Source organism: Lytechinus pictus, chromosome 15 (genome assembly GCF_037042905.1).
Source record: "Lytechinus pictus isolate F3 Inbred chromosome 15, Lp3.0, whole genome shotgun sequence".
NCBI classification, from domain to species: Eukaryota; Metazoa; Echinodermata; class Echinoidea; order Temnopleuroida; family Toxopneustidae; genus Lytechinus; species Lytechinus pictus.
The window spans coordinates 23,816,814-23,830,076 of NC_087259.1; the positions used below are offsets into that span (position 1 = coordinate 23,816,814).

Here is a 13,263-nt window from a genome sequence, read left to right on the forward strand (position 1 = left end):
TCTGATTGCAGTAGGCCTATTTATTCAGCTAGGAGAGATGAGTCGTAGATCTTGAAAGTGTGTTTTGGTTCACCCATCAGGGCCAATCTTAGCATAAATCGTTATCAGTAAGAGCATGTCGATATTGCAGGCGAGTCTGAGTGAGCTTCGTATTACACATGTCTTCTTGAAGAACTTGATCTTTTTGGTTTGGATTACCCATCTTCCTCCTTCGAAGGGCATTAATTCGTCAGATCCAGCAATGGTTGAGGAAGAAGAGAGGAAGAGTAATGGTGGACCACATCAGACCTATGGCTCCATCAACGCCGACTCGCAGAGTATCAAATGCGTCAACGCGGCATACGAAGGCCCGCATTCTGATCCCAAGATTCGGGATGGGATCGAGTGGCCTGGTGGCCATTGGAAGGCCATCTATGTTATTTTATTAATTACTCTTCTTAACGCTACAAACAAGATGGACAGGTGAGTAAATGATTATTTTCACAGTTTTATGACGAAAATCTGTTTATATCATAGTTCATAACTCAATTAAAGAAGAATCTGATTATTAATGGTGTATTTCCTCACTTTTATAAATTAGTGGGGGTCAACATTTTTCATGTTATTGAATCTCTTTTAAACATCCATCATAGGCTTATCAAAATTTCAATTGAAATCGTATTCAAGTTTTTGCCCTTTCGTATGAAATGAGGATCTATTTTTTTTTCTAAATTTCCCAGAATATGAAAGAGATATAGGGTTCCATACGTCCCTATATTAAAATTTAAGGAGAATTGATTCATTTTTATTTATTGATACCATTCGTATACCTTTGTGGTCACACATAACTCTAGTTATTGCTAATGAAGACAACATGTACGAATTTTATGTTCTCCAACTCCAAGTCTTGGTAAGGCTGAGATGATAACTTCACCGATACCTCAATAGATTTATTTGTCACCGAATAAGGTCGTTTGAATCACCCGTCATGAATTTAGAGACTGAAAATGATGATCATCTTGACTTCAACTATTTACCAAACCTGGGAAAATGAAATACTGCTATCGGCTGTTTTCAGATAATTCTATTCATTTACGGTGTCTGTTTCGATTTCTCATACGGTAACTCCGATAAGAACTTAATTGTCCGCGGTATTTGAAAGGTAATAATAATATGAAGACTTACTCTTTTATATTCTGGTGAATTAAAATTCTGATATTCAATAATATTTTATTATTAGCTTAATTTAAGATGGACTTTATCTTAATATAATATTATGTTTTATATATTTCATCTAAAATCATTCGTATAAGTCCAATTGACGAAAATTAATTGTAAATTTATATATCGACTTCCTATCTGAATTCTAGTGGTATTGACTTCATATTTTCAATCAGCATCCTTTTTTTATTTTAGCTCTGATACTATTCAAGTAAAAATTAATTAACTTTGATTTATTCCAACATGTTCATATAAGGTATACAAATCCATAATGTATTACAAAACAAAAAGCAAATGAATAAACAGTATTATGTTTACGGAAGAAGGCGTAAAACAACGGCTTGTGTCGGGATAGTAATGATCGCGGCATCATGCATGGGCTATCTTCCTGGATAAATGAAAACTAACATCTGTTTTATATTTTCCATGTTTCATTTCCCCTCCAAATTCACACCATCATCGCCGTCAGATACGTTTTAATTGAGGTAATCAAGGAAATGGCCGACGACCTCGAGTTTGGTGATCGAAGCTGCTTAAATGCAACCGTCTACATCGACCCGACTGACAGCGTTGAAGAACGTGAGAAATACATATGCGATCCCCAGAGGTAAGTCAGGGGCGACCGCCCCCTGTAATTTTCCAAGTATATTGAAACAATAAGGGGGTATATATATAGGAAAGAGGAAAAGAGGAAGGGTGTTCGGTTTGAAAGTAATCATGGAGCCACTGTCTATATATAGGGGTTTAACCAAGGAAAGAGAAAATCCATCCAAAATAAGTTGGTTATAATTGGTGAAGGTTTGATAAAGATCCGACAAGGAATATAGGAGTTAGGAATTTCAAAACATTTGATTTGTGACGACTCCGACGAAGAGCTCCTCTAATGTCATAAATTCCCCAAAATGCAATTTTCTATGAAAATTGAAAGTGATTTTATTGTTCGGTGGATATAACATCAAAAGCATCAACACCCTTCTAAAAGAAAAATGTTTGTATTCGTCATATTCCACTAAAAAGGGGGGAAATTTATATCACTTGGTAGCGCACGGGGAAGCTGCTCGCGTACTACGTCACAATTTAAAAATTCATTACTGTTATTAATGGATTTTCATCCGGGGAGTGTTTCATCATTATTTTCATCCGACAAGTTGTCAGATCTGACATCTTTCTCTGATGTTGATTGGCTGAGAGGTACTGTTACTATGGTAATTGTCGGATAAAATGGGACTTGTCGGATAAAACGTCCGACAAGTCCTTTCATGAAACGTCCCCCGATTCTCATCTTTTCTACTTTTATCAAAAGAAACTTATCAGATCAGCGTAAACTTCCCCATCATAGTGGTTTGGAGGACATCATAAAGTTTGTAAATTCCTTTGATACTTCCTAACAACATTGTAAGCTCCCTAATCTGTGAATTGTTACGATTCTGAATCCTTACATTCACCAACATTAGATGTGAGGAGACGGAAATAGTAAATCTGAACGACACCGCTTCTAATGTGACGTCATGCCACTGGGTCTACTGGGGCACCGGTCTCGAGTACCAGCTCCTGGCAGGTCCTGCGTTCATCGTGGTCGTCGGGTTGATGAGGATTCCCTTGACCTTCGCCATGGAGCACGGACGCATCAACGGTCGCAACATCCTCGTCGCCTGCTCCATTGCCTGGAGTCTGGCCACACTCCTAACAGGGTTCGCCACGGAGGTCTGGCACGTCTATGTCTGCCGTGTTCTTCTTGGTCTTTTGTAAGTGCAGGGGCTTGCACCTCATGAGGGGCAGGGGGCGACCCCCTTATAATTCGAGTAATCAAAGTTAAAGGAAACGAGGAGAACAAGGAAAAAAAATAGGAAGGAATAAAGAACAAAGCTTAACAAAGAACAGTGAGATGATCTTTGAAGGTTTCCATGGTGGAGAGAATATTGAAAGGTTTTACGGTAAACACCATGTGAGTTTGGGGCCGCTAAACCTTACTTACGTAAAATAAATTATATTCATTTCTTTAATGATTATCTCTATTATAAAAAGACATTTGTATTCTTGTTTACCTCACAAATTAAACTGACGTCATTCCTGTGACTGTCTCTTAAAAATAAGCAATAAGCGACCCCCTCCCTTCCTCGAAGTAACGATGGGTTCATTCTATCCTTGCCTGGCATGAAAAGGACTGACGAACTTTATAAAAAAAAAAACAAGGCAAAAGCGAATTTGTGTCTCGCCCACTTATAAAAATAACCAGAAATATCGTGATTTGCGAGGGCACGCAACAGAATTGTATCGAAACTTCATTGTGAAATGACTGGGATGGAATAACACTTGTCATAAGAGCCTTGCAAGTAAACTTTAATGCTGACCTGAAAATGACCTTTGACCTTACCATGTGACCTCCGACTGCAGCATAACATGCAGGTCGCCTAAGTACATCTACCATCCAAGTTTTGATGAAAAGTGACTTACGGTTGCGGAGTTAGGTGTCATAAGAGAGTCTTGCATGTAAACTTTAACATTGACCCGAAAATGACCTTTGACCTAACCATGTGACCTCCGACTGCAGCATCACATGCAGGTCCCCCAAGTCCATCTACCATCCAAGTTTGGTTAAAAAGTGACTTACGGTTGCGGAGTTAGGTGTCATAAGAGAGCTAGTCTTGCATGTAAACTTTAACATTGACCTAAAAATGACCGTTGACCTTATCATGTGACCTCCGACTGCAGCATAACATGCAGGTTCCCCAAGTCCATCCACCATCCAAGTTTGGTTGAAAAGCGACTTCCGGTTGTGGAGTTATGTGTCATTAGGTTTGTGACGGACGGACGACGGACGACATTTGGATCCCTATAAGTCTCGCCTTCACCTCTGTTGGGCTAGACAAAAATATAATCGGCCATGATTTATATACACAACTGATGAAGAACTTCACACCTAAACGTGAACTTCCAACCCTTTCATAAAATCGCACGTTTTAACTTGCCAAATTCGGAGGGATTTTTTTTTTCCAGAAGCAATTTGGTGTTTTTCTAAAAATTGATAATTTCCTTTAGGCCTACGTTTAATGTTAATATATGTGTTGTATCAGTTTCTCTCTCGTTAACATTTGTGTAATATATTTGTTCGATTGTTTATAAACATCTTTAAATCTACTCTTCATACCCGATATTCATTTCCCTCTATTTCTATGAATCATTTATTTAGTATTTGGTTTACATATAGATATATTCTTGTCCGAGAACTATATGAAAAATCAATCAACATCCATCATTCCTCATCAAAATATTTGTATTGTATCCTTAACATGTTTAATAACAATTTATGTGAGTTTAAACCCAAAAGGCTCGTATTTTGATAGCAGGTTTAACTTAAACTCAGGTGTAACGTTGTGGTTTAAGTATGGATAGCCAATTGTTACATAAATCACTGGCGGTACAGATATCATACTTCAGCTCATTCGGCTCTCAAATCATTCATTAATTGTCTAGGAAGTATAAATAGATGATTGTCTTCACCATCGATGAATTAGGAAAGAGCACAGTGAACATATCAAGAAACATACAACTTAATAAAAATGTTGATACTTTTGGCTTCCCATACTTAAACCACAACTTTAAAACTGAGCTTAAGTTAAACCTGCTATCAGAATACGGGCCAAAGAATCTAAGTTTACTTTCTATATCAGTCTCATTTTCTATCTCGTTACAACATAATCATTGCCCATCGGGCTTACAACCAGAGCCTGTGCTACAAGGGTGATTTAACTGACTTGCTGTCATTCTTAGAGTATTAGCTAGGGGTAAACAAGAGAAAGGGGGAAATGAATAGAGGAAAATAAATGAAGGAAAATAAAGAAGAAGGAGTAGGAAGAGGAAGGGGAAGAGGAAGAAGAGGAAATGAGTAAAAATAATATTGAAGAGAAAAGGATTGGATTTATAAAAACAAAATAATATGAGACAAAAGAGGAAAAGAAAAAGGAAGAGGAAAATGATATCTTTTTAAAGTTTATAAAGGTGGTAGGCCTCCGCCCTAGTTTGATAATATATAGTTTTATAATTTTGTGCTAAATACCATTAGGCCTAATCAACAGTCGAAAATTGATGCAAATCCACCTCTGTCTTAGTTAATTTTATCTAAATAGGCCTGGAAGGTTTTTCATCTCTTTTAGAATCTGAATGCAACCTGCAAGGTCAATAGCCATGCAACACACTCACACACACTCCCGCCTCATCTTTGAAAAAGTTCCGCAACCCCCATTCAAATCCATCAGTATCTACCACAATCGGGACCCCGAAACCACATCCAGAACCACTTATGAATATTCATGTATGACGTCATCTCGGAGAGGCGACATCTATCGCTTTGAGTGCCCACTGTGAACTTTTGTCCAATCAGAACTCGCCATTTAGTGGAAAAGCCCGCAACTTGCATCCACGTGCACGTTTCAGTTTTAGTTGTGTTTTTTTTTAATATGTTAAATAATAATAATAATATTCAGTTTTTTTATAGCGCGTAACACATAGCTACGCATGTCCCTATGTACTTGGATGAAATTAAGGAAGGAAATTAGAAGGTATAAGTAAAGAGTGGTGGGCACTGAATTCATAACATGTTAAACAAATACAGAGTCTTATCTAAATCATGTATATTTCTCATATAATTAGGAAGTGCATTCCATAAGACGGAAGATGCATGTGCAAATGAGCGCTCACCATATGTTTTGGTAACAATGGGAGGAATAGCAAACAGCCGCTTTATGCTTGATCTTAGAGTACGAGTAGTCTGATGTAAAGTTAATAGTTCGGTTAAATATGATAAAGCTATCTCATGGAAGCATTCATATGCAAAAACTAATAATTTGAAAAAAAATACGAGAATGAACAGGAAGCCAATGTAAGTTTCGTAGTACAGGGGTGATTGATTCATATTTTCGAGTTTGAGTAACTAATCTTGCAGCAGAGTTTTGGATAGTCTGTAGTTTCTTTATTTGTCGCTGTGGTAAACCGAAAATTAGGCTGTTACAGAAATACATGTATGACAGAGAACTTAGTTTTTCAGTTGTAGGTTTATCCAAATAATTTCGAATGTTTCCTATTCGATAAAGAGCGTATGATGCAATGCGACATTTATGTGATATAAAGTTCTCAAATGTCATCCGTGAGTCAAAGGTTGCCCCTAGGTTTCTACATGATTTGCTACTAGGAGTTGATGTTTCATCAAGATCTAAACTCTGTATTGGGGTTGTTTCTCGAAAACGTGATATAATATGAAGGAATTATGTTTTACTACTGTTCAGTTTAAGAGTATTCTTTTTAGACCATTGTTTGATTGATTGTATACAATGCAAAATTTGAGTGGTAGGGTCAGAATTACTCGATCTCTTTCTATTTGGAGTAACACAATATCCAACTGGAAATTGAGTATGTATTTTGTATTGGATAACGAGTATAATATGGTTATCATTTTGCAAAATATTGTAATTTGAAAATAATATCATCTCTTCTCAGTCAGGCCCCGTTCAGCCCGTTTTCCGTCGCCCTGGTAACAGCTTACTCTCCACCGGTAAGTGAGTCACTTCACGTTCTATTTCTAACGACATTAAAATTATTTCAATCCCTTTTTCTTTGATCGTAATGTACAATTAAGGAAACCCTTGAATTTTATTGACTATTTAGCAGCGTTGTCATGGGAATTACTGTTGTAATTTTTATATTACGTGTTTATCTCCGAACTTCACAATAAAAATTGTACATAGAAATATAAATGAACAAACATAAACATACAAAGAAGTAGCAAAGAGGAACAAAAATAATGAAATCGGAAGGACACCCAGTTCGGACATGCCTAAGGACATCACTGTTCCTCCTTTGGATCCAAAGTGATTTCAGTATACTTTTCTACATGGGCGGAAATCCCAGGGGGACAGGGGGGACATGTCCCCCTACCCAAAATAGTAGGGAGGACACAATATAAAATGTCCCCCTACTATTTTTGGTTTTTTAAGGTGGAAAGAAATACATCATTCAAAATCGAAATTAAACATGTATTTTGGACGAGATGATCTTACTTTTTGGGTGATAACCTTTTTATGTGTCAAATTTTCCAGCCCCTGATATATACAGTAGCATTAAATAAACAGGCTTGCACAGGCTGACCCACGAAAGCTCGAAAGCTTATCTCCAGTGGGGTCCTCAATATACAGAATTAAGATAATAAAATGTTAAAATTATACTATTTACATATTAAAAATGAAGAAAAAAAAATCAGAATTTACTATTTCCAATAAATAAGATATATAGATAATAAATAAGATATATACAAGAATATAACGAAGAAGAAGAAGAAAAGAAGGAGAAGGAAGAGGAGGAACAGAAGAAGAGAGGGGACGAGGAGTAGAAGGAGACGGAAGAAACTGATAACGAAGGGAAATAAATAAGGAGAAGAACAACAGCATAAATGTGACGACAATAACAACAAGAAGAGGAGAATAGGAAGAGATAAAAGAAATAGAAAGAATAGAAGAAAGGACATATCGAAGCTTCAATCAAACTATGTAAAATACATAATAATACCTAGTAGAGAAGAGAAAAGAACTAGGTCAGTATTCAGGCTAAATCAACCGTACAACATATCATTTGCATCTTCTTTTTGACTCTCAAGTGAAAGATATTCTTTCAATTTCCTCTTAAAATGCAAAAAGTTTCCTATTTCCTTTATATCATTGGGAAGGGAATTCCAATGTCTTATAGCATTGTAATAAAATGAGTTACCAATACTACCTATCCTTTCTGGTAAGCAAAAATTGAAATGGCTGTTTCTTGTATTATAGTTATGTATTTCGGTAAAATTAAAGTTTGATCCAATGTAATGATTCGATCTATTGTGATAGATTTTATGCACGTGGTCCCCCCTACCTTTGGGGAGAGATTTCCGCCCTTGCTTTTCTATAAAAGGAACACGTTAATCATGTAAATTACAAAGCTATGTTAGCTATAAACCTTTCTGCAATCAGGATTATATCACAATACTGCTCACGCTTATTCGTGATAGCCGGCAACAATGGCTGCTGGGTAATAGTGTATTTTGCCTACAAATTGGGCGGGCACAATGTAGCGTATGACTTTTTGAGATTTAGACATAAAATGGAACATTAAAAGCACCTCTCGTAATCATGAACAGAATGTGTATCTAACTAAACAATGTGACCGAAAAGGGCTGAAAATATTTGATTTAGGCCTGTAATATACCTAGAAAGGAGACATGATCAGGGCCGATTTTTTGTGGGAATTCATGAAGGGTTTATCTCGCTAATAAAATGATGCAAGCCTGTTGCGCGAGTTGGAATCAGCATTATATAAAAAAATCATGAACAGAATGCGGATATCGCCAAATCAAAATAATGAAAACTCGAATCACGAGCAAAGTAATTGTGCAAGTTGACTAGAAAACAGTATATTTCGAGCCCCATTTAATCCTCTTGAGCAGATTATCTCACTTAAGGCAATGCGAGTAAAATGTTTAGTTATTTATGACCTGAAAGTTTATTTTTTCACTTTCCAATTATTCCCCCTCGTTTTATTAACTTTTCATCTCATTCTCTCCTTCCCTTTTATTCATCTTTCCCCTTTTTATTCTGGCCACTAGCCCCCTCCTCCCCCCGTCTCCGCCAGGGCTGACCAAGGGTTTACTCTTAGAAAGACATTCAGTCTCCTGATTGGTTAAATGTTCAATACACGTGTATAATTTAATAAGATTTTCTAGTTTTTAGCTAAGGGCGGTCATACAAGCTACCTATCGAATTGTGAGAAATTATTAAGAGATTAAATTGTGATGATGCATTAAAACGAACAAATAAGCATTAAGCTCACCTTTAAAAAAGATAAATGTGAAACATATCAGGTAATACTTTTTGATTTAGAAATGCTACTTTTTTAAAGTCATGATATGCCATCTTCACGAAATGTATGGAATATTATTTGATTCTGATTTTTGGTCTTTTTGCTCCATATCAAAATATATATCTCAATTTTGATCCGCTTTCAGCAATTGCGTGGTCTGGCGATGAGCATATTAAACAGTGGCATTGCCATAGGCTATGCCCTAGCCTATGGGTTGGGTTTCCTGAAAGAGGTGGCCGGATGGCGGTGGGTCTACTGGGTTGCTGGCTTCCCAGGAGTAGTTGTCGCTATTATCACGCTATTCACCTTGCAGAACCCTGCTAAACTTATTCAGGTAAGCCCAATGGTCCTTATTCTGACGTCCAGTTTAACTTAGAACATGGCCTAATTCACTCTGTGCTAAATTATGGGAAGCCATTTTTTTTTTATAATGTCATTTACATTGTATATTTCTTGTGTGGTGAAAACAACTGTCTTATTCATCATTCCCAAGCAGTTATGAGTGATTTGAGTGGCAAATGAGCTGATAATTTGAAACTTTAATTGTGTCAAAATTGGCTATCCATAGTTAAACTACAACTTCATACCACAGCTAAACTTAAAACACAGTTCAAAATACGGGCCCAAGTGTTTAGACATTCTGTGTGGGTGTGTGTGTGGTGGTGGTGTGTATGGGTGTTTATGTGGGAGTGTACATTTGAATGAAAAAAAATGTGAGGGGGGGCACAATATTGTCCTTCCCCTATCACGTTCGGCCAAGGAGGTGACCCTGCTTTATGTATAATCATAATTGATGGAATAGAGATAAAGTTTCATGATGGATTACCACATTGTCATATATTCCTGGACCTCGTTTCATAAAAGTTGTTACCAATAGTAAAATACAGGTTCTGATAATGATATTAAAAATACTAGTAATATGATAAATTTGTATGGCACAGCCACTATATACTCTACTGCGCTTTGGTTACTCCTATTGCTTATATACTACTTACTAAGAAGTATCATACTTAAATGTTTCCCCACACAGATGTGTCTTCAATAATGTTTTGAAAACAGGTACAGATTGGGCCATTCTAATTCTAAGGGGAAGTTGGTTCCACCAAGAGCTGCGTAGCTAAATGCACAGTCTCCAAGAGTTGCTTTGGTTTTTGAGTTGGGTATTTTCAACTAACAGGAATCTATCCTAATCACTTTGCAGGTTGTGTGAGGTTGATGGCAATTTAAAGGAAAGCAATTCTGAAAGATAACTAGAATCTTGGGCATTAAATGCTTTAAACACTATGTATCTCGAATGTTATTCTGAAATTAACAGGTAACCAATGCAATTCTTTCAGAATACTATGGGTGTGATATGTGAAAACTTTGGTGAATTAGTCACAAGTTAATTGAATGGTGTCATTCGAATACAAGTAATGGGCAGAAAACAAATTATTCATCTGTACATTTGGAAAATGCTTATAAAAAGACCATGCTATTGTCTATATTTCAGAAACAGACTTCCCAGTCGATGATCAAGATGGGACGATGCGAGCAGCTCGTCTTCCAGAACTGGGCCACCATCATTCCACTCAGTCTGGGCTCTGCCCTTCGCTTCGGTGCAACGTACATCTTCAACTACAACATCAACAATTACCTGCTGCACTACTATCCTCACTTCCACGTGCATAACTACCTGAGCTGGACTCCGATTCTGTCTGGTTTTGGTGGGATACTGTTTGGTGGGATACTGAGTGATGTCGCCCGGAGGAGATACGGGTTGGAAGGAAGGATGTGTATACAGATTGCCTTATCCGTAAGCCGACACTCAATCAAGTTTCTTGGCTTAGGGACTCCATGTTTCAATTAGCAATACAGTAATAGTGATGTAGTTAAGACATTAACTAGCAAGGTCAATGATAAGGTGGTTCAATCATTAAGACCAAGGTCAAGGCATGCAATATAATCCATGGAACACACTTTGTAAATGAACATGGCACTTGATGACATCAACCATTTCAATTTGATTATAGGGCTCTTCTGAGGTGACATCTAATTTAAGAAGGTGGCACTTAATTGCCACCTCAATGTCAAATCCACCTTCCTCGTAAAAGTGTGTCATTCCTGATTACGAGACTAAATCTGGTGTCCCACTGTTATTTTGAAAATGCCTATCATATTTAAAAAAAGAAAATAACCACATTATGAATTTTCAATTTTTAAAGAAAGTACTCATGACTCGACTCCGTTCAACCCATCAAATATGATCATAATCGCATAACCTTTTGTGAATGCATCCCTCAATGTGTTGAACCCAACCTTTCATACATAAAGGACAGTTTTTCATTGAAATGTTTGTTATACAATCACCTAATGATTCAGAGTATAGTTATGTCTACTGCACCAGAGATAAAGAGCAGAAGTCAAATGTTTGGCGGGTCATTAATTGAATTCATCATGGATGGAAAGAGACCAGTCCTCATTTATGACATTGGCCTTCACTAAGGCAAAGTTAATTGGTAGGCCAACCTTAATTCCATCAAATTAACAGAGCTTCCAATTACTTACATTTCTGATATAGTCATCACAATGTGTCATTACTTTCTTAGGTCATCTGCGCTCCTGTAATGACCCTCATCTTCTTCCTTGAGCCCCCTGCTGTCTTCGCCGCTGCAGCTGTCGGGACGTCGATCGCCGACGCGTGGACTGGAGGCACTGTTTCAACACTCACCGAGCTCATTCCTCCAGGTCTCCGCCCGTCCTTTTTCGCCGTCTACTACTGCCTCATCAACACCGTTGGTGGGACACTCAACATCACCCTGCCGGCGCTACGGCAGGCAATGAGATTCCGGTATGCGATGATCATGGCTGTGATTGGGCTGATCTCATTGGGTACCGTGCTCTTCACAGTAGGTCTTTTTGCGATGGCGTGCTCCCGACGACGTTATGGTGACAATAAGAACCAGGACGAGACAGAGGATCAAAACGCCAATGAAACAATTACCCCTATACTTAGTTAGAGCTATTAATGTTTTACACAGTCACACATGGAATTTCTAATTAATGCCATACAAGTACTCCTCTCATATTGAGAGAAACGTAACTAAATTCAAAACACTCAAATGAAACTTACATATTGTGAGATTAAATGGAAATAAATTTGATCATTTCTGGTAAACAAAATTTTAATTGTAAGAAAAAAGAAGAAATGAAATAGCAATCTTGATCTTTAGACGGTATGGCCGTAGATAAAACTGCAGTGTATTCTTTTATACATTGATTTTGATTGAGGTCTTTGAACTTCTTTTCACGTCCTAATGAAATATTTCCATTTCAAACTATTATTTTTTAAGAAAACTATTTCTTGATATTTTCATTAATATACAATGGTAATTATTTGCACTCTTTTTTTAATGGATTTTTAACTGCTATTATTTAAAGGGGAATCCAACCCAAATAAAAACTTGTTTGTATAAGGAAAAGAAAAATCAGACAAGTTTATAGGTGAAAGTTTGAACAATATTGGACAAACAACAAGAAAGTTATGAATTTTTTAAAGTTGTAAATATTGGTAATCACTATACCCATGGAGACTTAAAATTGGCCGCATATGGGATGTCATAGTGATGTAAGGCAAGGACTACTCTTCCATGTACTCCAATACATATTATGGCTAAAATGTCATTTTTCCCAAAAGTTTTATTGCAAATTATATTTTTCTTTCATGAGGACATAAAACAATATACTTCCTGGGTTATATTTAGATTACTGCCCCAGGGGAATGGGTACTTAGGAGAAAACCACAAATCCCTGATAACAATACATGGCCTATGAGAAAGTTGTCCTTGCCCCTTGCCATAATTTACTTACCTAGTTGCCAATTTGAAATCTACATAGTATTAGTGACCTCAATTTGAAAGCAGCTATAACTTTCTTATTGCTTGTATGATTTCTTTCAAACTTTCACTATTCTGTTTAATTTATTTTTCTCCTTCCCAACACAACATTTTATGGCCAAGGCTGGATTCCCCTTTAATGGGGAGAATATTTTGATTTTAGATCAAAGGTCTTTCTTGTAAGAATCAGAATGTCAGATTTATCAATACAAATTTACCATTGAGAAAATTCATACTTGTGGCAAATCACAGAATTATCCTAAAAGAATGTAAATTAACATGAATTCTCCTATTCAAATTCATA

The 13,263-nt window shown here is 36.8% G+C and overlaps 1 protein-coding gene across 1 annotated transcript in view; it reads left to right on the forward strand.

Moving 5' to 3' along the window:
* Positions 1 to 13,263, forward strand: part of LOC129277945 (D-galactonate transporter-like) — a 14,886-nt gene continuing 1,623 nt past the window's right edge. The window contains exons 1-7 of the mRNA XM_064110134.1: positions 1 to 462; positions 1,670 to 1,807; positions 2,655 to 2,945; positions 6,694 to 6,748; positions 9,230 to 9,418; positions 10,577 to 10,879; positions 11,673 to 12,354. Coding sequence (XP_063966204.1) covers positions 116 to 462; positions 1,670 to 1,807; positions 2,655 to 2,945; positions 6,694 to 6,748; positions 9,230 to 9,418; positions 10,577 to 10,879; positions 11,673 to 12,083 — 1,734 coding nt within the window. The 5' untranslated portion in view covers positions 1 to 115 and the 3' untranslated portion in view covers positions 12,084 to 12,354. The remainder of the gene's footprint in view (positions 463 to 1,669; positions 1,808 to 2,654; positions 2,946 to 6,693; positions 6,749 to 9,229; positions 9,419 to 10,576; positions 10,880 to 11,672; positions 12,355 to 13,263) is intronic.